The following is a 24,380-nucleotide window of genomic DNA, read 5'->3' on the forward strand; positions in this document are numbered from 1 at the left end:
GTATCGTGTCATCTGCAAAAAAGATTTACCCTGGAATGATCCAGTTCAGTGCCCAAGTCATTGACATAAAGAGAGAACAAGAGGGGGCCGAGGATGGAACCCTGTGGGAACCCCTTTTGTTATCTTAACACTGTTTGACCTCCAACCATCTGTGAATACAGTTTGGGTGCGAGAAAAGAGGTAATTTTTTAAGCATTGTACTGTGTTCTCGGAAAAACCGAGGCAACTTAGTTTACTAAGCAGGGTGTTGTGGTCAACTGTATCAAAAGCTTTGGACAAGTCAAGAAAAAGACAGGCACAGTACTGGTTATTATCAAGGCTATTGTAAATTTGATTCAAAGAGTATAATGCAGCAGATGTGGTGCTGTATTTTTTCCAGAACCCAGATTGTTTTAGATGTAGTAGATTGTTGGTGGACAGGAAACTGCTAATTTGGTAGTTCAATAATTTTTCAAAAATTTTCATCAATGGGGACAAAATTGAGATAGGTCGGTAGTTATTGGGATCATCTTTAGGGCCCCCTTTGTGAAGTGGACGGACATAGGAATGTTTCCATTCTAGAGGAACTGATGCTTCTTTGATGGACAGGTTGAAAATATGGGCTATAGGTTTGTATATTAGGTGACCAACAGTTAGTAGAGCAAAGACGGGAAAACTATCTGCTCCGGTAGAGGAGGACCCTTTGAGGTAGGACAGTTGTTTCAGAACATTACTTTCGTGGATTGGTTGGAAACTAAATTCGTTTAATGTTTGGACAGGGGTGTAGGAATTTGCAGGAGCAGGGGTGACTCCCAATACATTATCAAAAAGATTTCCAGCTTCAGAAAAATGAAGGTTAAAATTGTCAACTATTTTTTTGGGATCTGAAAAATATTCCCCATTTCGGTGAAGCTCAACGGGCAGATTTTCTGTTTTGGATGCCTTTTCGATAGATTTGATTGCTTTCCAAAAAATCCTTGCATTTCCATGTGATTCCAGGAGAGTGGAGGAAAAATATGCATGCTGTTGTTAAAGCGATACGGGTTGTGTTGTAATAAGTATTGTTATATTAGGAACTAGCTTTACTACCCGGCTTCGCCCGAGACTTGGATTCTTGTCTTGGATTAATACACGGCCTACGTGGAGGGTGGGGGGTGACGTCAGCAGACACACTGCATGACGCTGCCGCATGCGGGTGACATCACAGATGTGACGTCACCGCTCACTTGCCGTGCAAAATAATATATCCATTATTGCACCCCCCCCCCTCCCCCAAAATACAAGTCAATTTTTTTTATACTTTTTGCATTGTGTACAGTCTGGAAGCTACCCACATACCAAATTTCAAGTTTGTTGCATATCGGGAAGTATGCTAAACATTTCGAACAGATTTCGATTTAAAGCTTTCGTGACTGCAATGATTCATCTTCTTTGGTTCTTTCGGTAAAGTCACGTAGAATGAGAATAAAATAATAAATTGATAAAATAAAATAACACAATAATATTCTCACGACGTTTCGGCCACAACACAAGCGGCCTTCATCAGGTGAAGGGAGCGAGACTGTCTGGTAGGACAGCGCTGGAGTGAGAGAGCCACGTTCAGATCACGGCTTTTAAGCTGTGTGGGAGGAACAAAGAGCCTTGACGAAGGAATTAGCATAAAATTTAGCATTGAAAAGGCTGAATGATTAGCTTGTGACTGGTCACAGAAATAGCTATGTTAAAAGTTAAAGCATACACATCCGCAGAGGCACCCATTGTTAAAAGGAATTAGCATAGAATTTAGCATTGAAATAGCTAAATTAAGGCATTCGCTTGTAACTGCTACAGAAATAGTTACGTTGAAGTCAGAGCATACACATTCACCGAGGCACTTAGTACAAATCAAAACAGGAGAATTTAGCATTGAAATAACTAGGCGAATTTAGCATTGAAATAACTGGGTGATTTGCTGGTGACTGGTCACAGAATACTATATACTATATAGTGAACCAATAAAAACTAAAATATAAATTACCTTCATGTTATCAATAAACTCTATATTCTCCAATCAGCTAAGCTACCAACCATAAGTCGTTATATATCACAATGCTATATGGCGAAAAAATGGGTGGATTCTTACCCTCAAATTTCCGTACCACGGATAGCTACGGGCCCCGTTCAGACGGACGAGTTCGTCCATGGTCGTAACAGAGGAGGGGGAGAGAGACAGCTGCGAAGCCCTAGTATACTCCATGTTGTAAACCATACCATTAACCGTGGTGTGAGAGGTATTAAGAGGCAATGCTGGCGAAAGAGCTGCGGTCTGAAGGTCATCGTAAAATTACAATTAATTAAGAACAGAAATGATTTAACACATCTTTCCAGTGGTTACTAAGCCTGAATCCATCTTCTCGGTTGAAATTGTCTCTGTGCTTGTATATGTGAATGGCCTCATGAACGAATCTCTCATGGTAGCCAGTTGGTTTGCAAAGAACCTCCGTCTTGGAGAAGTCAATGTCATGTGAGCCCACTGAATTGTAACAGTGATCTGCCACGGCAGAGGAGTTCGTCTTACCGTGTTTCAAGTCTGCTTTATGTTCGCGGATGCGGTCCGAGATATGTCTTTTGGTTTCTCCAATGTAGCTACTACCACAGAGGCACTTTAGTTTGTAAACGCCCGGGTACTGTATGTCTGGAAGAGCATCTTTTACAGATGGAACTAAATCACGGATTTTGTGTACTGTGTTGAATCGGACCTGGATCTTGTGTTTATTCAGGATTTTGGAGATCTTTTTAGTGACCCCTGCAATGTAGGGTAAGGTGATGGTTTTGAGTGGCTCCACAAGAGGATCCTTCTTCATGACTGGAGTGATGGCTTTGCGGATTGTGTAGTCGGAGTAGCCATTAGCCCTGAGAGCCTGGTGTACGTGCTTGAGTTCACTGGTAATGTGTTCCTGGTCGGAAATGCATTGGGCTCTATGGTATAGAGTCTTGATGAGGCAGTTCTTCTGGGATGGATGGTGGTGGGAATCCGGTTTCAAGTAAGCATCTGTATGGGTAGCTTTCCTGTAGACAGAGTGGCTCATTGAACCATCATGTCTCCTTTTAATTAAGACATCCAGAAAGGGTAGTTTGCCATCTTTTTCGACCTCCATGGTAAATCTGATGGCTGGGTGTATGGAATTGATGTGGTCGCGGAATTGGTCTAGAGCAGGCTGGCCATGTGGCCAGATGACAAAGGTGTCATCAACGTACCTCTTCCATAAGGTCGGGCGTAGAGTGGCAGTCTGGATGGCGTCAGTTTCAAATTTTTCCATGAATACGTTGGCTACAACCGGAGATAGGGGGGAGCCCATTGGGGTGCCCTCAGTTTGTTTGTAGAAAGTTCCATTCCAGGTGAAGTATGTGTTGGTTAAGCAATGTCTCACCAGGGGGGGTACATCAGTATGCAGTCCTTGATGAACCAGGTCTTCAATGATAGCGATGGTGTCAGGTACCGGGACTTTGGTGAACAAGGACACCACATCAAAACTGACAAGCAGGTCGTTTGGGGACAGGGAAATGTCTTTGATTGTCGATACCAGGTGAGTAGAATTTAGTACCGCAGAGGTGGTTTTTCCAGTGAAAGGTCGCAGTATATCAGCCAGAAAACGTGCCAGTTTGTAGGTGGGGGAGCTGATAGTAGAGACGATGGGACGAAGGGGTGTATCTTCTTTGTGTATCTTTGGAAGGCCATATAATCTTGGTGGTCTGGCAGCAGAGGGTTTCAACAAGAACTCTTTGTTCTCATCAATTAATGCTGTTGAATCAGAGATAATTTTGTTCGTTTTGGTGACCAGGCTGTTGGTGGGATCTCTTTTTATTTTTGTATAGCTGCCATCGTTGAGTAGTTCTTGAATTTTGTTGTTATATTCTGTTTTGTCCATGATGACAGTGGCATTGCCTTTGTCGGCTGAGAGAACGACAATATCATCCCTCTTTTTTAATTGAGATAATTCAAAACGTTCGTCTTTGCTGATGTTGCTAGGTGGCAACTTAGCGTTTTTGAGGGTTGCAGCGATTTCAGATCTTGCTACGTCTGCAGAGATGTGACTCAAGCCCTTGAGTGCAACGTCGACATGGGCAATGATATCATTAACCGGTAAGTGTCTCGGTGTGACAGCAAAGTTTAGACCTTTAGCTAAAACGGATTTCAGACCATCAGAAATGGAACTGTTACTGCGATTAATTACGACTTTGTTGACGTCTATCTTTTCGGTGTGTGGATCCGATTTTTTGCTGGAGAGGTGATTGAATTTGGAAATCAAATTGTCCCTACATTTGTTCGACATAGTGGCAGCCGAAGAGGTAGTCATATTGTCTACATGTTCCCAATCCGATGTAGACATTGTTGCTGTCAATTTTAAGTGTGATTTGTAGAGTGTCTTGTCTAACTGATCGAGTTCGGTGCGTGTAAGTCTGATTTTTTCCGAGATAAGAGCGAAGCTAGTTCTAGCTAGAATTCGTTTTGCATTGAGAGAAGTTGCAACAGCAGAGGTTAGTGTAAATGCGGTTGGTATTACCTTAGAGTCCCGGCATCTCTTCAGAAAGGTGAGAGACTCGATTAGTTGAGCCTTCTTATCCCGAAGTCTGTTGAATGATCTTAAGGATGTGTGGAATCCCTCCCCGTAGAGGCGGTTAAATTTCGATTTAAAGCTTGATTCATCTTCTTTGGTTCTTTCGGTGAAGTCACGTAGAATGAGAATAAAATAATAAATTGATAAAATAAAATAACACAATAATATTCTCACGACGTTTCGGCCACAACACAAGCGGCCTTCATCAGGTGAAGGGAGCGAGACTGTCTGGTAGGACAGCGCTGGAGTGAGAGAGCCACGTTCAGATCACGGCTTTTAAGCTGTGTGGGAGGAACAAAGAGCCTTGACGAAGGAATTAGCATAAAATTTAGCATTGAAAAGGCTGAATGATTAGCTTGTGACTGGTCACAGAAATAGCTATGTTAAAAGTTAAAGCATACACATCCGCAGAGGCACCCATTGTTAAAAGGAATTAGCATAGAATTTAGCATTGAAATAGCTAAATTAAGGCATTCGCTTGTAACTGCTACAGAAATAGTTACGTTGAAGTCAGAGCATACACATTCACCGAGGCACTTAGTACAAATCAAAACAGGAGAATTTAGCATTGAAATAACTAGGCGAATTTAGCATTGAAATAACTGGGTGATTTGCTGGTGACTGGTCACAGAATACTATATACTATATAGTGAACCAATAAAAACTAAAATATAAATTACCTTCATGTTATCAATAAACTCTATATTCTCCAATCAGCTAAGCTACCAACCATAAGTCGTTATATATCACAATGCTATATGGTGGATTCTTAGCTATTTCTGTGACCAGTCACAAGCTAATCATTCAGCCTTTTCAATGCTAAATTTTATGCTAATTCCTTCGTCAAGGCTCTTTGTTCCTCCCACACAGCTTAAAAGCCGTGATCTGAACGTGGCTCTCTCACTCCAGCGCTGTCCTACCAGACAGTCTCGCTCCCTTCACCTGATGAAGGCCGCTTGTGTTGTGGCCGAAACGTCGTGAGAATATTATTGTGTTATTTTATTTTATCAATTTATTATTTTATTCTCATTCTACGTGACTTTACCGAAAGAACCAAAGAAGATTTCGAACAGACACATTCACAAATTTCCCTTTTATATATGTTAAAGTTGATATAGTATAATGCAATGTTTTATATTCTAATTGTTTATCACAACCATACCCAACGACCGCAACCATACACCAACAGCTCAACCACAACTGCTATCATACAACCGCTCAAATCACAACCATGAACATCCTCTCAACCACAACCGTACATCACAAAAAGTGCACCAACTACACAAGCAAGTCCAACCGCTCAAACACCAACTACAGAAGACGTGCACATCTGCTCAAACACAACTACAACACAGAACTCTCCTTCCACGCAGCTGTGTCCAAGAGTAATGCCGGTCTTAATGCTGGTTTGCAGAAATTTACAATCCCCTTGCGTACTTCCCGTAGGGAATCGGAAATGGGACGATAAATCATGGCCTAACAATTTATAAATTGCCTAAGCCTTTTCGGGATGTTTTGTTGTCAGACAAGCGTTGCATATAGATGGAATGTTTTTGTTGTGTGAGCATTTCTTAATGCCATTGTGCAGTCGTGCATAAAAAACACACCGCATGGCCACAAGCCTGGGAAAGCATTTGGGACTTTGCTATGGTTGCAGAAAATTCAGCCTCAGGGTCAATAGCACAGGCACTTGCAAATGTTCAATCGCTCAAATCTACTGCAGGGTGGTGTGCATCACACCAGCAACTATGGACGCAAAGCATTTTTTGCACGGGAAATGTTGACCATACTTGACAGTTTTTGCATCAACGGTATTTAAAGCAGTCCCAATAATTAGGAAAGTAAACCCTCGTTTATTAAATGCAGAATACAGTTCCGTAAAGCAAACAAATTAAAAAAAAACAGCGTTTAAAGTTTGGGTTGTGCCTTTTTTAATGATGTACCGTTTAACATCCCACTGCAGCACAGCATCAGAAGCAATGCACAAAGCAAATGCACAAGAAAGTCTTTACAACCGAAAGCCACCGTTCTGAAAGTGATGTATGCAAAACCACAGCTAAGTTAATCTGCATACCAAAAGTGCCATAAAACTTCAACTGAGAACCATTGACGACGTGGAGACAATGCCCAGACCACGGGCACCTTCATAAGAGTGAAGTCAGAACACCGATTTATGATGTACAGGACTTGCAATGTGGCTACAAAGCAATATTCAGGTTTACAAAACTATGGGCTTAAAAGCAACAATGTAAACAAAACTGGTTATTTACACACGCAACTAAAACAAGCAGCAAATGTATATGTCTGTACTGAATATTTACCTGTTTATGGTCAACAGTACTTTTATTTTAAAAAGATGCTATTTGCATTTCATGTAAGCAAATTCTCCACTGGCTATGCAATTTGGTACTCACACTTATCACAGAGCCATGTTCAAGCAGCGGATGGAAACAATTGCAAATGAAATTCATAAAACAAAGTCAGGGGTTGAAATTGTAAAATATTTGGACGTTCCCTTCCAAAGCTGACTTTGTTCATGGAATGATATGATTAAGAACATTTAAACGTCAGGACCGTAACAAAACGTTGGAAAGAATTGGCAAGATCATCTTGAAACCATTACTCTGATACAAGACAAACTGCAACGTCTAACACTCATTTCCTAACATTTTGGGGAACGTGAAACATGACGAAGGGTCAGGAAAGGGGTACATGTGAGCGGATCATTGGCCTGCAAACGCAGGATTCCTTCAGCCGCCTCGCGCCTACCACAGCGCCATAACCAGCTGCAACGTCGTTCCATTAAGCACGTGGCTTTGTTAACACCCGCACTGCGGTTGTTCCGTCGAGCAGATGTGTGTGTGTGTGTTGTCTCCACTATGATGACTCCACTGCTCCATCAGGCGGCCTTGTTGGTACAGTTCCCAGTCACCTCGTGTAGGTTAATCTTGGAGCTGTGCACGAAACAATCACATGGCGGGTGACACGTTACACATTTGCATGGACGATTACCAAAGAAAACATGGCAAGTGAATGGGGGGGGGAGGGTTGCCAACTGTCCTGGTTTTCCTAGAATTTTCCTCTGAGGTAGCTTGTACTGGGAAATCTGTAAGGCTTCCCAGGATATTACAAGTCCCGGTTCATATTATTTGTTAAGACAATGCATTTGCATGTACTTCTCCTCTCTTCCAGTATTGGGATACTATAGTTTTTTACCCTATGATATGTCCCAATTGTGTACCTTGGAAGTGGCAACCCTAATGGGGAGGGGGGAGATGTATTTAAACAGATTTAAACACTACCCTCTGTTACATTTCCAATTAACACTCGCACATTTGATCTAGTTTACACAAATAATTCCAATTACTTTAACCTCTCACAGTAATAAAATATATCTTCTACATTTGTTAGAGAAGTACAGATCAAAGTGGAATTGGATCCACAAGTAATTTTAGTTGTGTGAGATATTAAAGTGTCGATCCATCAGTAATTTTAGCTGTGGGAGATATTAAAATGTGGGATTTGCACCAGGGCAAGCACACTTAATTAATCTTGTTACTGACATAGGAGCAGTCTGTATTATTAGTAAATGATTGTTTGGCAACACCCGAGCTATTTAGCCACAACAATGCTTTCTTTGAAGAAGTCATTCTCCCAGCAACGGGTGTGGGTGAGCCACGTACCGGTTGTGGATCATGTGGGACTTGACGAGGTGTCCGGCTGCCAGTGCCGACATGAGGGACAGCTCTCCAGCCAGCACGGTGCCACAAACCACGCGTGCCAGCGTGCAGGCGTTGGAGCCGGGATCATCTTTGCTGGCGCCCAGGATGCCCAGCATCTTCATGTACACACAGACACGCAGCGTCAAAAACTAAACCACAGCTCAAAATCAATTTGCTCTTTATGAAAGTCCCACTCAAATGAGTGTGGGGTGTGCATCTCCTTAGCACAACCCTGATCCAGTTGAACAAATTCCACATTCATATGGCAGGGGCAGTATATCGAAAGTTAACCTGCCACAAGATTATATTAATTGTATTGGCCCTGCAGGTATTATTGGCTGAGTTGACCCCAGACTGGGATTTGAACACCTGTGCATTTAAAATCAATGGGTGTACAACTCCAGTTTTTAATGGTTGTCTTATAATTTTCATTCCAAATGAGCTTTCAATTACTTAGAAACCCTTAATTTGTTCCCTTAATTCGCACCTTTTTCGTTGGTTTCACCTGTTAACCAGTTGCAGATTTCATGTTATTGGACACGCCTACTCTAACCACAGGGCTGGACTGTAATTGTGTAAAGGTTGAAAATATTTCAGTATTTAAATATTATTTAAAAAATGTAATTACAGCACAATAACTGGCAAGGGCTAACCACTTGTGCAGAGCTGTGGTTGGTGGTACCCACAGTCTTGGTGCCATGCTCACCTTGAGGCAGGCCTGCTGTGGGGCCAAGTTGGTGCCACCTCCAACAGTGCCAATCTCGATGGACGGCATGGTGCAGCTGATATGCAGGTCGTCCCCGTACGGGCCGGTTGCCTCCATCAGGGTCATGCAGTTGGAGCTGCCCACATTCTGAGCAGGGTCCTGCACAGCGACACCACTAACATTAGCACAATCGCTGTCTTATTCATTGAAAAAGTCTCGCTGCAGCCAGCAGGCTTGTCGTGCCCCGTAGAGGCCAATACCCACAGCTTGACAAACTTTTTTTGTTCCAAATAATTTACTTACATTTCCTTTTATAATGTCTTGTGTTTAGACAATATACTGCAACACGGAATGTGGTGTAATAATATTTCCTTGAGGCATACATTTTTGGTATATTCTACAATAAAAAAATAGATTTTTTTTAAATGCCTTTTTCCCTCAAATGTACAATTACCACGTGCAGGCATTTCCACAATTGTTGACGTGTTGTCAAATTAGGTTGCTTAAATTTGTGGAAACGCCCTTGGAATCGTATTAACTCGAAATGTTTGCGGCTCTTGAGGGGCCAGTGCTGCCCATGACTCTGACCTGTCCGCAGGCAATGAAGATGGCTGTGACGATGTTGGCAGCGTGAGCGTTGTAGCCTCCAATGGTGCCCGCCATGGCTGAACCGATTAGATTCTTGCTGATGTTCACCTCCACCAGGGCTTCTGTTGTTGTCTTTAGCACCTAGAGAAATCGACATTTATAATTGGTTCTATGAGCCTGCCTACAAACATATAAGAAGCATCCCTAACAGTTTTAACAATTAAAAAGCCATTTTTTTTAAAACCTGCGTACGTGGTAAAACTCCGAGCAATACCACGTAAACGCTATGGGACAGATTCCCACACTCGCTAAATGTTCAAGCACATCTCCTTGGTGAATTGCTGCATCATTTGTAATGAAACCATTAGCACCTTTTCACCTCAAGTCGGACACAGAAATGTACACTTATCAACATGTCAAACGGGCGCATGGATGCCCACGAGAAATGTAAACTACCCATCCACGATCCCACTCAAATTAAGTAAAAATGTAGATTCTCCATGCTACTGGCATCTTTGCTCTCCTTTAGGGGGTCAAACAGGGACACCCTTTTTGAAATGCTGCCTTGTTTTTGGGAGTCGAAACTGTTGAGGAATCAATCTAATTAGACCGACTGTTTTCGTCTCTACACTCTGTGTTCAGCCACCATTCTTGCAGGTCAAAGCACTTATTTTCCTTGCATTGCTCAACTTTGAAATTCCCTTCCCATCATCTCTTTTCTCACATTCATATAACCACGCTCAATTCACGAAACAGAATTAACTCCTATCCATTAGACATTGAATAGTGCTGTTTGATGCTGGCTGCTGCTTGGCGTTTTGAATCTTTGAGCCTGCGCTCAAGCAGGGTGCGATGTTGGTAGTAATAATAATAATAATAAGATATTTAAAAACCAACCTCGTGTACCACCTTGGCAGGAATGACTGCCTCGCTCACGACCGTCTTGCCCCGGCCCAGTAGCCAGTTGATGGCGGCCGGCTTCTTATCCGTGCAGTAGTTCCCCGATACGGCCAGCACCTGCATGGCTGGAAACTCCTCTTGGACACGGCTCAGTGCTAGCTCTGTGCCCTGGGTCAGCGACAGGGAGAGAGGGGGCGGCGGGGGGGGGGGGGCAGGAGTGAAGGGTTTCCTTTAGGTCTCGTTAGCCATGGTTAGTAGAAGTTACATTGCCCTCACTATAACGTGAGGCGGATAATAAACTGTGCCCCCTCACAACGGGAATGTGCTGGGAGATCCAGAAAATTGGAAAACGATTGAAAACTGCACTCCTGAAACTCGAAAGCTAAACAACTTTTGAGCTTCAGGAGTGTAACCCAGAATTGCCTTGTGATTTTCCTGGTATCATTGGTGTTTTTTTTTACCTTCCCACCATTACTGGGTTTTTTTAGATAAAAAAAATCTATTGAAATAAAATCACAAGCAATAAATGGCCCATTTAGCCAGTATTGAGGGAAACACCGATGTCCGTTCATGGACATGTTCTCTAGCTAACATCGCGCAAAATGTCCTTTTTAAAAGTTGTGTCATATTGACGAAGAGCTACCTTGGATATCATATTCATGCCCATTGCGTCGCCTGTGCGAGCTTGGAACCGGATGTAGAGATTGCGTCCGGCCAGGCCCACGTGCAGACGCTGCAGGCGAGCGAACCTGCACCACCCCACAAACGAAACACATAATTAATGTTTGAAACAACAAATGTTCAATGGCTACACATAGCAAGCATGCCCTATATTTAGCTGACAATGTATGCAGCAGTCTATGCCACCTGCTTTTACGTGGGCAGCAGCAGTAAGAGCAGCAAAATCCACTTGCTCTGTACATCTGTGCTCTGCCTTCACCAACTCACACTGACTCGCGTGGTGATATACGGTCAAATAACCACCACAACCCATGTGGTGTTGGCTGTCATTCAGCAGTGTATTGACAAACGAGCTTTTACACAAGAACAAATATTTCACGTTCATGAATAGTTCAATGATGTGAAGCTACAGAATTATACAGGCTCCATAACATGTGGCCTTCAATAATGTCCAGAGATATTGTGACAACATTCTATTAGGATGGTGATATTTTCCTGTGCTTAAAAGCAGCATTGTGTCTCGACCTCCCTGCTTAAAGAAGTCACTATTAAAAACAATATCCTGCTTTGCCATCTTTTAAGACTCTTCAACAAAACAAGGCCAATGTGGCTCGACCATTTCGTCCAGGAACGGAAGGTACCTGCTGGTGCTATCGAACTTCTCTTTGACGATGCTGAATCCCTCTGGGCTTTCCAGCCAGCCCTTCACCTTGGCTGCCTCGATAGCGGAAGGAAGTCGGACCACAGGGCCCCTCGTCATGCCATCCCCAAGGACGGCGCTGTGAGCACCGCCACCCAGCTGTGAAGAGACGGATCGTGCAGATGAGTTAACAATAATATTACCGGCAATAGAAACATCCGCAATAAGCATCGGCTGCAATAATTGGAAAGTAAAATGAAATAACACCCAACTAGGGTGGACTGAGCCAAGACACATTTAAGGTGTGCTTTTTTACCCTTTATTAAAGAGCATGTGCACAAGTGGCCAAATGGTCAGTGCGCGGAGCTGGCACTACTGACATTCTGGGTTGAATTCTAGGCAGATGCCTGTGATTATAATGGTTTAATAATTAGTATAGTGAGTTGATGGTCACAGATTACTCCACAAAAAAACACCACTTTGAATTTGTATCAGCACTTAATTTGGCTACATTTTATTAAAATAAAAATATTGGTTAGATTGTCTTGTAAATATATTACTCCACTTATTCAGAGTGCAGCCCCTTACTGTGAGAAAGTGCTGCAACCTACTGTGGACCAGTGAAAATGGGAAGCAATATTGGAAGCAATTTTGTCATTTCCTACCACAGACCGTTCTATAACATGATGTACTACTACGCTATGTGTTTCAAAAGCATCCTTAGTCTCATTAACGGCACGAGTGGGAAAAAAAATAAGTATTTAAAAAATGAACGTTAAATTTCGATTTAAAGCTTTCGTGACTGCAGAGATTCATATTCTTGGTTCTTTCGGTAAAGTCACGTAGAAGGGAAATAATAAAAATAAAACATAATAAAATAAAATTCTCATGACGTTTCGACAGCTCTGTTTCTTCACCTGAGGATGGCTGCTTGCGTTGTAGCCGAAACGTCGTGAGAATTTTATTTTATGTTTTATTTTTATTATTTCCCTTCTACGTGACTTTACCGAAAGAACCAAGAATAAAAGTGAACGTTGCAATGTATAAATGTATCATATATGGGTATACGTTACATAGTCGCTAAAATATTCACTGAATTATTTCAGAGCATCACAAAGCAACCACAAATGAGCCAAGTCATTAGCCGATAGGTTACCGTGGATATTGCATCATACGACTTTCACAACGGTCATTTAAAAGCATTTTAATTCCCCTCCGAGCCAACTTACCGCGATGGCGCGGCAGCCACGGTTGGTGCTGGCCACCAAACAGCCTTCCGTGGTCGCCATGGGAACCTGGTAGTCCTTCCCGTCCAGTCGGAGGGGCCCAGCCACGCCGACGGGCACCGGCATGAAGCCGATGACGTTCTCGCAGCACGTGCCCATCACCTGCGGCCATAATGGCACGCCAGTCAGCCACGGCGCGACACGAATCCCTGGCAGCAGGCCCAAGCCGCACCACCTTTCCATTAAACCCGTCCAACAATCGAGCATGGCAGTCGGCCGCAGCGGCGCAGCTCACCAGTGAGTAATCGTAGTTCTGGTAGGGTAGCGTGGCGAGGGCGTCGGACGCTGGCAGCTTCTGCGCCAGCATCTGTCGGCGGATGTGGACGCCGCGCTCCGGAGATTCCATGAGGTTCTCCAGCTTGTATGCTGGGATGTAACGGGCCTGCACCAGCTGCACTATTTCTGCATCGGAAAGGAAGCGGGCTCCCTTCTGCCACGGCAGCAGACGAAAACAAACTATAATTATTCACCGATTCCGTGTGCACAAGGGTGTTTCGTGCCACTAACTCTACTTCCACATTTGCCGTGTCAGTTTCCCCACCCCCAAAATTCGTCTTCTTCTTTCGTATGGCTGATGTGGATGCAGAGCAACAACTACAATAGCACATTCAGGTGGCCAAGCCAGAAAACCACGTTATGAGCAGCACAGTGTATCGCTGTAATGTCTCCTTTGTATTTTTACAATTCTATGAAATGATTCAGGGTCAATTTGAATAAATAATTGATTCCTTTTTGACCTGTGTGTGCCATCTCATTTAATCCATTATACTAAAGGAAAAAATTCACGTAATTTGTAATAAAAATGCATTTAGCATAAATGATTCTTACAAGCATGATTTGATGGATGAATTATGCACATAAAATAGATTATGCTTGTTGGGAATCAAAATAGAAAATTAAACAAAGTGATGTAAAATTATATTTAAATAAACATTAACCATGGCAACATTTGACATTTAAAGAACACTTTCTGAAATGCAGTTATTATTACAAATCCAAGTCTATGGTCAATGGACAAAATATTATTATTATGCAGATATACTAAGGAAAGGCAAAGCCAAGACAGTCGTTTACGAGAGCAGGACAAAGTGATCGCTTCACTTGTGTGTGCTCGGGGGGGGGGGGGGGGGGCCTGCACCTCCGAGTTGAGGATCCTCTTGCACTCTTCGATGGGCCGTGGCTCAGCAGGAATATCCTCCTCCGAATCTTCATCCAGCAGTTCCTCGGTCAGCTCCTCTGGAGACCAATCGGTGTCCCCCAGTGTGAAGGAAGGCCTTGATATCCGGCCGGGGATCACGGTAGGGACGACCGCTGCTTCGACTTCGGGTTGGTTCTTTGGTTTAATAACTTCAAACATGTCTTCTAAAAAAAAAACAGAATGATCAAATAAGAGTTAGCAATTATATCTGATTAATCGGACTCCATCTAGTGGGACAAATACTCACAAGAAAAAGAATAAATCTGGTGCAGGTGCTTCAGCTCACCGTATATTAAAGTAAATCAAGTTGATTCTGAATGCTCTAAACTGAAGTAACGCAAAAGTTTGTGTTTTAGAAAGCAATTATTTATCAAACAAGTCTCTAACTTATGCAGTGTACTCTGAATATACAAACATTACACATAGCATTACAAGATGTGGCTAAAACCGCAATTATAACTGTAGGGAGTCCCCTTAACTCTGGCCATAATTAACCCAATGAGTCTGCACAGGTTTTCTACAGTGATATGAAAAGCAAAGAATATTCCGTTAGCATAAATGTAATTTTTGACAAGGTACATTTTCAACAGAAGATGACAGCAAATAGAATGACATGAGATATCAAGTTTATTCGAGCTGATATGGGCAGTAGAGGGCAGTGTGCATTAAAATCCATTGCTAAACTGCATCTTCCACATTTTCACATCTATGCTCCCCACATCTTCACCAACCCAGCCTGCATGGCCAAGTTAGAGTCAAATAAACCCACGACCCTGCACAACACGGTGAATTCCTTATCGAGCAGAGGCTAGACCAAGGGTTGGCAACCAAAATAACAAGGGCATTTTTTTTCGAATTTGGTAAAAAAAAAACCTCAATATTTCAAGAGTCTCAATGCATGTGAACACCAGATGGTGGTCCTTGATAAATAACGTCACGAAGCAGTCCTTAAAGAGCCGCATGCGTCTGACCTTTGGGCTAGACCAAAGGGCTTCACATGCACATTTTACAATACAATACACCCATTTCAGGAAACTTGTTTCGCGTTATTATGCAGGAGAGAAAAAGGCGAGTTCAAGCGAGCCACTCGTTACCCCTGGCCTTGATGGAGACGGCATCTGTCGTGGGCTCCAGCGAACGTGGGCGGATAACGTGGCTGTTCTCTGAGGCAGCCTTCTCGTCTATCTTCTCAAAGAAGATATACTTGAAGGACAGGACGAGTGCCAGGCCAAGTGTGACCACCTGCTCGATGTCCATGCTCACCAGTCTACAAAACAAAATACGTACATAAATGTCAGATGTGTCAAATATCACATACTATTATTACTGCTACATAGATTGTCGTAGTTGTGCTGTACAGCTCTCCCGATGTGTTTTTGGGTCGTATCATATGTTGTTCAGCATATCTTGTGTTTCGCTCCGCATAACGGTAGCTGCTTCAAAAGGTTAAATGCAACACGCTGTACAACCAGAAAACATCGGACAGCTATACATACTATGTGTGCATTATTTTACTCGTACATTAAAAAAAGTTACCTGACCAGCAGCTATTTTTTGTCACTTTTGTAACCTTAACCATTTATAAAGGAAATAATTTCGTATTCATCACAAGCGGACGAGCAGGTAATATTGTTAACACTTATATAGTGTGTGTTTGGGTGCGAAATTCACTGACCGTCCAAAGTAAAACTGCCAAAGAGACACGCTGGGCTCGATGCGTTTTGGAAAGCTGTCGTTCAAGTCGTCAAGGGTTCCGGGAGAGTTGGAGAGGCTGCTCTCCCCCACGGGCTCAGCCAGCCAGCGGCTATGGGCATGCACCAGCACTAGCCCCAGTGACTGTGGCACACAGGAACCACACACACGCACGTGTCAATCTGTGAAAGCAATTAGGGTGTGAGATGTAAGAGGATTGCCAGGATAACAGCCGCTTGTTTTCCAATTTTACAATTAGCACTTATTCATAAATCCTAAAATAAACATTAAGCCACACCTCATTACTGAAGCCAGCCATTATGAATATGTATGATTAAGTTTCCAACTGACTTCTGCTTGTAAGGTATGGGTGAGAACCAGTTTTAGTAGTTTTCTACAGATTTTTTTTGGAGACAATCTAACATGTATTTTTCACAACCGCTTGAAATTACCACTTGAGAAATTCAAGGGAAACGATTATAATAAGAATTACAAATTAGTACTGCACCTGAATGTTATAATATTAAGTTCATAAAATTTTATTTCAACAGTTTAACATTCAGGTACAGTTTAATCACTATCAAACATACAAATAACAAAAATTAGTGAGAGGTAAACATATATATACACATACAACCTATACCCCTAACCTTAGACATGTATAAAATACTATATAAAGTACAGGATTGGATCCGTGGCTCAGTGGTTAGCAGATTCCGCTAAGAATCCTGAGTATGATGACTGGCCATGGCAAACATCACTGGCAAGTGATAGGTGTACATTGTTATTGTATAAAGTACAAGCACACATGAGTGACACGGACCATGATGATCTTAACGCGCTGGGCCACGGGGTTGGGCTTGTTGTCCTCTTCCTCCTGTAGGACTTGAGCCAGCTGACTGAGCTGCCAGATGGGCCTTCCCTCTCGCCTCTCACGCGATACCTGAAAGACAACATTTACATCCACAATTGCTCAAAATTGCCACAAAATTAAACAATTGCTGTAGATCTGCCAAGGCGTGCCCAACCGTTGCCGTTAGGGTATAATTCCATAATTTAACATCGCTTAAATGCTAGTGATGCCAATGATAGGACATAACTAATTAATAGAAATGCAGCCCAATGACAGAAATAATAACTTATAGCCACCATCAAAAATAAGTAAATCTGAGTAATTTGGATATATCAATAGATAAAAAAACTATCCAAAACCATCCTACAAGACACAATTTAAGGGACTAGAAAAGTAAGGTGAGCAGGGAAGACTTTGCTTAAGATTATCACCGTATGATGAGGTTTAAACTACAACCAGCTGATTTGTGATATGGGATAACCAGGAAAGGTGGAGGGAAATATGGCCAGATCTGACCAGAGCTGCTAAGACGATGTCCCAATGACCTCATCATTGGATCAGTCATGGGAGATGGATGGATGCTATGATTAAATAAACCGGGGGTCATAGAAATAGCCATTGCTGCTATATATTTTATTTTATCCCACCCTGTGGTTTGAATTAGTTTTATCCTCTTCACTTGCCAATATTGCTTACCTCAAGCACCAAAGAGACACATGCAGGGAAGAAGGTCATGAACACCAAGTAGTTGGCCAGGATGGAGAAGCAACCAAATGAGCACATGATCTCCAACTGCCGGACACCTGCTCGAACAAGACAGACACACGCGCAAACAAAGGTTTGCACGTTTAACCTGGCGAATGGGGGGCTGTCTGCCAAAAAATAAAAATCCTGCAATAACAATGCATTAACGAGCAGCACGCGGTGACAGAAAACACACCTGACATGGTTCCCACTCCGATGACAAGACTTTCCACAAGGGCATCCAAAGTGATGGTCGGTCCGAGAATGGCCATTCCTCGGGCAATGTTATCCCGCACTTCTTCCTGCAGGAAAATGTATAAATAAATAAGAATTCTGCAGGACTATGGCTAAACATATTATACTTTAAAATATATCCGACTATAAAACGTGAGCAGCTGTGTAAAATGACTGTGTGCCGTTTGTTATAAAGTTCTGTTAAGAACGCCATACATTACACTCAAGTGATGAAGAGTATAGTACTGACGTACCTGTGTGTTGGCGCTCAGGGCAAATTTGGTTAGAGCACTTGCTTTGGACAAATCGACAAGCAGTAGGAAGAATGGCAATGCCTCACTGAAAGAATAAGACATGCATATTAGTGTAAAACATTTTTCTTAAATAACATGTGGATGCATGCACAAATGTAAACTTAAGACTTGCAACACTCACTTGAGTCCAGTGAGCTCCTTTCCGAGGAAGTGAATGACTACTGTGCTGAACACAAAGCTTGAGAAGATGGTGAACAATCCTGCAATACCTGGGAAGTCAAAACATTAAATTCAGAGAGGTATTCAACAATCAGTGAGAATAAATAGTCAGCTTGGTCACTACAGTGGCTCTTAAAAAGAATTTGCAACAACATCCATCTTCTAAGTGTATTAAATAAATGTTTCACAGCACTCACCTAAAAGATATTTGGAACCAAGCTGTCGCAGGTTTTGAAATTGAAAATATATGTAGAGGATGGCAAGGCAGCGTGTGATGGTCAGAATGATAATGTCACTGCTGAGAACCTCCTGTGGGCAACAAAAGCACAAGTGAAATCTATTCGTACACGCAGAAACACAAAATATAATACAAACACTGTAACTTTCAATGTTTTTATTACATTCGCTTCACCAATTTTTGTTTTTATTATCATTAAATGTTAGTTACATATGTACAACATGCACTCCCATTAACAAATTATATTACACTGCAAACGATATTGTACTTTCATTAAAATATTTGCTCAAACACATTACCCTAACATAGAGAATAACCTGATGCACTTAACTACCTCATCTGTTTTGGGGCATTGGTAGTTCCAGCCGCAGACGACGTCGTTGCCGATGAACATGTTCATGGAGGTCATGCAGAGCGTGATGGTGATGGTGCCCACTATCACCTCCCAGGGGTGGGTGGCCACAAAGCGCCCATGGGCGCGGAATAGTCGTGACAGCATCTTTAGCTACCTGCCAAGAGGACAACACACACAAATGTAATGAATGCTAAAAATGTAGTGTGTGCTGGAAGAAATGTGTGTAGATTAAAGCATTACTGTTTTCCACCATTTCAGCTTTCAAGTGAGCATCTAAATGTGCAACCCAGTTGTCAATTCACTACTATTTGAGGGGCTATCTCCACACCATATAGGCAGTAACGGTTTTATGATTATACATTACCATGCTAGTCAAATGAGTTGGTGTGCAAATATTAGTATTGTATACCAGAGTTCCCATATATTACATGTGTTGTGTCTATAACTAACCACACGGAGACGTCTGCTGGAGGCCACACGTTTATTATAACAATTCTGTTAAACACAACTGTACAACTGTAACACGAAGGGGTACGGCCCCTTCAACCTGATAGCCTAAGGGAGGTACACACTCCCTTCTAGCACGTCCTACACACTCCGGGCTACTCTACACACCAGTCCCTTGCCACGGTGGCTAAGGGAAGACTGGACCGGCCCATCCCAGGCAGGGTACGGGGCTCACCCCTGGTCCGCTACACCTCAGCTATGACCAGAGTCTCGGGGAGGGTCCCAGGGGGTTCGAGCTCACCTCTGGTCCGCTACACCCCGGCTCTGGCGAGAGTCACGGGGAGGGTCTCAGGGTGTCCGAGCTACCTCGGGTCCACTACAACCCGGCTCTAACGAGAGCCTCGGTTTAGGGATTCCATGGTGTTGGTCCAGTCCTCAGGTCTTCCAATGCCTTCAAGCTTGAGTTGGCGAACACTGCCAGACCCGTTCAGAGGATCGGCCTTTTATCCCCAGGTCGGGCTTACCCCTCCCCTCATGACCCCCCCTCCAGAACCTTCTGGAAGGTCTTAATCTTAAGAGGTCTTAGGAAGGGTGGGGGGAGCCCATTGTCCTCAGCCCCCAGCCCCTGGGGGGTCAGGGGTGTCAACCTCCGGTCACGGGTCCCCTGTCGGCCCGTGAGCGTGGTGGCAGGTAAGCTGCTTACAGCGCTTTGTTTTGGCACAACACATGTTGAATATAACAGCAATGCTTCATTTTGTGCCAAATAAGTTAAATATATAATAAATGTATTCTTGACAAGAGCCTCCACATTATAGTTGGGCTGACCTATCCATGAAGTTTAACCCTAAGATGCAAACCTAGCTCCAAAAAACCCAATACGATGTTTTTGGTGTATACATGCCACAGCCTCTTTATGACCTTACACCTGACATTTAACATCTTAGTACGTAAAGGGATCCATAACTCATCTGGTGAGCAAATTATTGCCTGTGCAGGTCTTCCAGATGCAACCAATGGAAGTGTAAAGTATTTAAACGTTGAAATTATTATAAAAGCAGCACCCTAGGGTTAAAGGCTGGACTCAAGTCACAGTAAAAGCATTTAAAACTCATATCTGTTAAGTAACATATCTATATAATTTGTACCCATTAGATATGATTATAATTTTTTCGTCTATAGTTACACAATCAGCAACCTGCATTAAATTTGGCCTTGTTACCATCACTGACTTGTTGAACTGTTGTATCTTAACTCACGAGAATTTACCCACTCCAACCTTCACCTGACTATCCAACCTTGACCTCATTTGAAAATGCTGACATTATTTACATGGCTCAGACAGCATGCATGCCTTATCCGTTTAACTGTTAGCCAATATTTTTCTTCATGGATGTTGTAAAACAATAAAAAATTCCTCGACTGTCAGAGAGTGCCCTGTGTCAGAAAGTGCCCAATGTAGTGAGTCAAGTTTTGAAATCGCGCAAGTTATTACATCAGACCTTCCTAAAGTTACTGTAAACATAACACACATTCCATTGACAACTAAATTAAACCCAGCGTTTAATGTTGTCACTTTGTTGTGATCAGGTTCACCCATTCATGTGGCACCTCAAATACAGACAACTCTGTTCGACACAATACACGTGCAACCACAAAGACCATTGCTGGTATACGTTGAAACAAATCAACATACTTACACACTCGCCAATACAAACAGTTAACAAACGAGTGTTGTCAACGTGACTCATCGGTTTCCCAACAACTTCAGCAACCACGTAACCTGTACATCAAGATCCGTCTTTGCCAAATAAATGACGCACGTCATGCGCGACCAAATGTTGAGACCGGTCTTCACCTGAGGTTTAAAGAGACACCACAATACTAGCCACTCAACAAGCCACACTAACCTGACTAGCCGTCCATTACATTGTCTTATTTAACACAAACTTTATGAAGAAATGAAAGGAACCGAAGAAACGTTCGTCAGAAACTCAATCAACTAATGGCAGAACCCCGAAGGAATACACGGTATAACACAATTATATTATATTCTTGGCAAAACGTTCGGGAGCTAAATGTTAATGTCGAGGTTATGTCTGCTAGCCACGACGAGAGGATTTCAGGACAAGGTAGGTGTAAGCTAGCCGCTCTTCCTACGTTTAAGGGACACAGACTACAGTGGTTCACTATATGGTCCATAGAACCGAATTCAAGACTCGTATTTAAAAAAAAAACGCTAGCACATTCACGAATGCCATCAACATAAGATATATAAATACAATAAAATGTACGTCACCTATGAGCCTATTGCCATTTCTAACCAATATCTAGACGCGTTTAAACAAGCAAACTCTGCGCCAGTTTCCAACTTCTGGGTCTCATCGACAGCCAGGATTGTTAAACAAAGGCTACGAGATGACCAGACGTTACCGGCGAGGGCACGGCACACACACACGAAGCGGCTCCGTGCAACACGACGAACACGTTGTATGCGGGACAGTACACAGCGGAAGCCTCAGGAACGCCGCGGCCTAAGCGTCCAGGGCTTTGACCTCCGCCCGCGGCCCGGGCCCAGCAACAAACCTCGCCGCGAACAACTTCACCCCCCCGGGCCGTAGCTCGGGGGAGAACCGAGACTCAAGGGCCACCCGACTGCCAAACCCCTTCTCTCTCGCCTTACCGGTTCACTGACGACGAGCCCCGGAATCTTTAAACCCCACCTCGACTACCACTGCGGCAACCTCACCACCATGGTGACGCCCGGGTCGGTGACGTCATCGCGTGATGACGTCATCGTACGAAGAGGGGGAGGGAGGGGCCCCCCTCCCAACCCTGCGCGTCACCCGCGGCCGTTCGCCGCTTTTGCCGCGTCGTCAACGCGAGTTTGCGAAAGAGCTGAGACGGCGCTCGCCGATTGGTCAACGATCGCGAGGCGGTGGGGTGGTGGAACACCCCGAACTTCGTGACTACGTCACGGGTTGCACGCGCCAGACGAGTGACAGACGCGTGATCTCGGAGTGCGAGGGGGTTGTAGGGGGGGGTTGTGGGGGGGGTTGTAGGGGGGTTGTAGGGGGGGTTGGTGGGGGGGATTAGTGGGGGGTGTAGGAGGGGGTTGGGGCGGGGGGGGGGAATTTCCGTTAAATTTCATAGAGTTGATTGACACGGCCGAGGGGAATCTCGCGGGCCCATTGGTTGCGCATGCCGAGTAGAGATTTCAAACGCGAGATCGCATGAGCCCAGGCGCGCTCTCCCATTGGTCGGCGGCGCTCACCACATCGCGAGTCGACGCGGAGCCCCGCCCCACGATTAGATAATGGGGCTCGGGGTAGGCGAGCCAACAGTGGAAAAGAAAATTGTCCCATTTATTCCACTGCCTAGAATACATTTGTGTACATATGTAAATAATACCACGGTGGGTTTTTTTTGCATGCAAAACTATAGTATGTCAATTTAGTTGCATATAAAATAAAGATGCTGCATTTGCAGATACGAATGCATGTGACAAAATTTGAATTGCCGGATCGTCATTTTTAATCTGCTTACAAACAAGATGCACCTAAATGCAATACTGTACATTCCCCCAATTCTATGTTGTTGTAATGGCATTTATGAGACCCGTAAATTAATATGTAGTCGCCACAATTGTACGCGTTTCTTATTTTAATATTGTAGCAAAACCTTCCTTACTTTAGGCTGATTTGTTTCGTTGTCAAGCAGCAACAACGCCCACCGTCTTTGAGTTTGCTATAAATAAAATAAATAATTTTCCATACAAATCGCACGCATCGGCGCTTAGAATTTTGTCAAATAAAATAACAATTCAAGCAGCGAGCACGTAAATATAACGAATACCAAAAGGTACGGGTTAGAAAAAAATATTGAAAATCAGCTGAGAGGCTTTGATCCAGCAGTGGATCGAGAATGCGTTATACTATCGATGTTGGCCATGATGAGTATTGTATACAGCATACCCATCCATCGTACACAATGTGCAGGACAATTTACACACACGGCACCAACGTATAACCATTATAATTATAACGATTCATTCTGTACGCATAGGTTGAACAACAATAACAACAACAACAACGCGTGTACAGAGAGGACGCGACCCGGCACAGAGATTGGAGCGATATTAAGATGAGCCCGAGTGATATGACGGACGACTTGCTTGGTGGATGTCTCCATCCAGCTGTGGATTTGGTCACCACGACGACGACGATGACATTAAGCGAGACGCGGGTTATATCAACGCAGGAGCTCACCTGGTGCGGACGGCTTTTCTTCAACTTTGAGTTAACAGGCGAATCTTGCTTGGGCTTGTTGATGGTTCGTGATGAGAGAAGAGTCAGTGCGGGTGGTGGTGGTGATGATGGTGGTGGTGATGATGATGGGGATGCGTGCAAGCTCCGTGGCTGCTGCTGCTGCCGCTGCTGCTGCTGCCCGGCAGATAAAGGCGGAGTAGCAGCAGCAGGAGGGGGAGGAGGGAGCGGGGCCCCAGCACGGCCCAGCCCGGGGCCATGGGGGGCGGGGGGGGTAGGAACCCCGGGGCCCCAGCACGGCCCAGCCCGGGGCCCCAGCACGGCCCAGCCCGGGGCCATGGGGGGGAGGAGAACCCCGGGGCCCCCGATCTCCCTCGGCAGGGGGCTCCCCGTGCAAGTGACACTGTTACGGAATATCTTATATGATTATAATATATTTAATACTCTTTGGTTCTTTCGGTAAAGTCACGTAGGTAGAAGAAAAAACTATAAACAAAAATATTAATAATAATGTATCACGACGTTTCGATCGCAACACAAGCGGTGTCGTTCTCAGGCGGTAAAAAAAATAACCCAGTAGTGAAAATAGCTGAACCAGCGAGATAGCTGTAACAACAAGAAGAGGTTATCTTCTTTGGTTCTTTCGGTAAAGTCACGTAGAATGAGAATAAAATAATACAATATTTTATAACACAATATTTTTAAAATAACACAATATTTTATTTTATTATTTTATTCTCATTCTACGTGACTTTACCGAAAGAACCAAAGAAGATGAATCCTT

General features: G+C 43.6%; 1 protein-coding gene across 4 annotated transcripts; it reads right to left on the reverse strand.

Moving 5' to 3' along the window:
* Positions 1-6,484: 6,484 nt before the first annotated feature.
* On the reverse strand, positions 6,485-23,791 carry HMGCR (3-hydroxy-3-methylglutaryl-CoA reductase). Of its 4 annotated transcripts, none has more exons than XM_032968916.2 (20): positions 23,600-23,791; positions 18,867-19,041; positions 18,492-18,603; positions 18,257-18,344; positions 18,076-18,160; positions 17,784-17,889; positions 17,540-17,646; positions 16,814-16,933; positions 15,974-16,134; positions 15,393-15,565; positions 14,239-14,462; positions 13,336-13,530; positions 13,044-13,202; positions 11,816-11,973; positions 11,137-11,242; positions 10,491-10,661; positions 9,594-9,734; positions 9,006-9,164; positions 8,261-8,415; positions 6,485-7,531 (listed from the first exon to the last, which is right to left on the reverse strand). In XM_032968916.2, the coding sequence occupies exons 2-20, from the start codon at positions 19,029-19,031 to the stop codon at positions 7,477-7,479; spliced, it is 2,640 nt and encodes an 879-aa protein (XP_032824807.1). In that variant the 5' UTR covers positions 19,032-19,041; positions 23,600-23,791; the 3' UTR covers positions 6,485-7,476. The 4 variants fall into 4 exon arrangements, with proteins under 4 accessions (XP_032824807.1, XP_032824810.1, XP_032824809.1 ...); XM_032968919.2 differs by lacking the exon at positions 23,600-23,791 and adding an exon at positions 22,015-22,152; XM_032968918.2 differs by lacking the exon at positions 23,600-23,791 and adding an exon at positions 21,918-21,985.
* Positions 23,792-24,380: the final 589 nt, after the last annotated feature.

The sequence above is a fragment of the Petromyzon marinus genome, chromosome 40 (genome assembly GCF_048934315.1).
Source record: "Petromyzon marinus isolate PM22_M1 ecotype Great Lakes invasive population chromosome 40, UKy_Petmar_22M1.pri1.0, whole genome shotgun sequence".
NCBI classification, from domain to species: domain Eukaryota; kingdom Metazoa; phylum Chordata; class Hyperoartia; order Petromyzontiformes; family Petromyzontidae; genus Petromyzon; species Petromyzon marinus.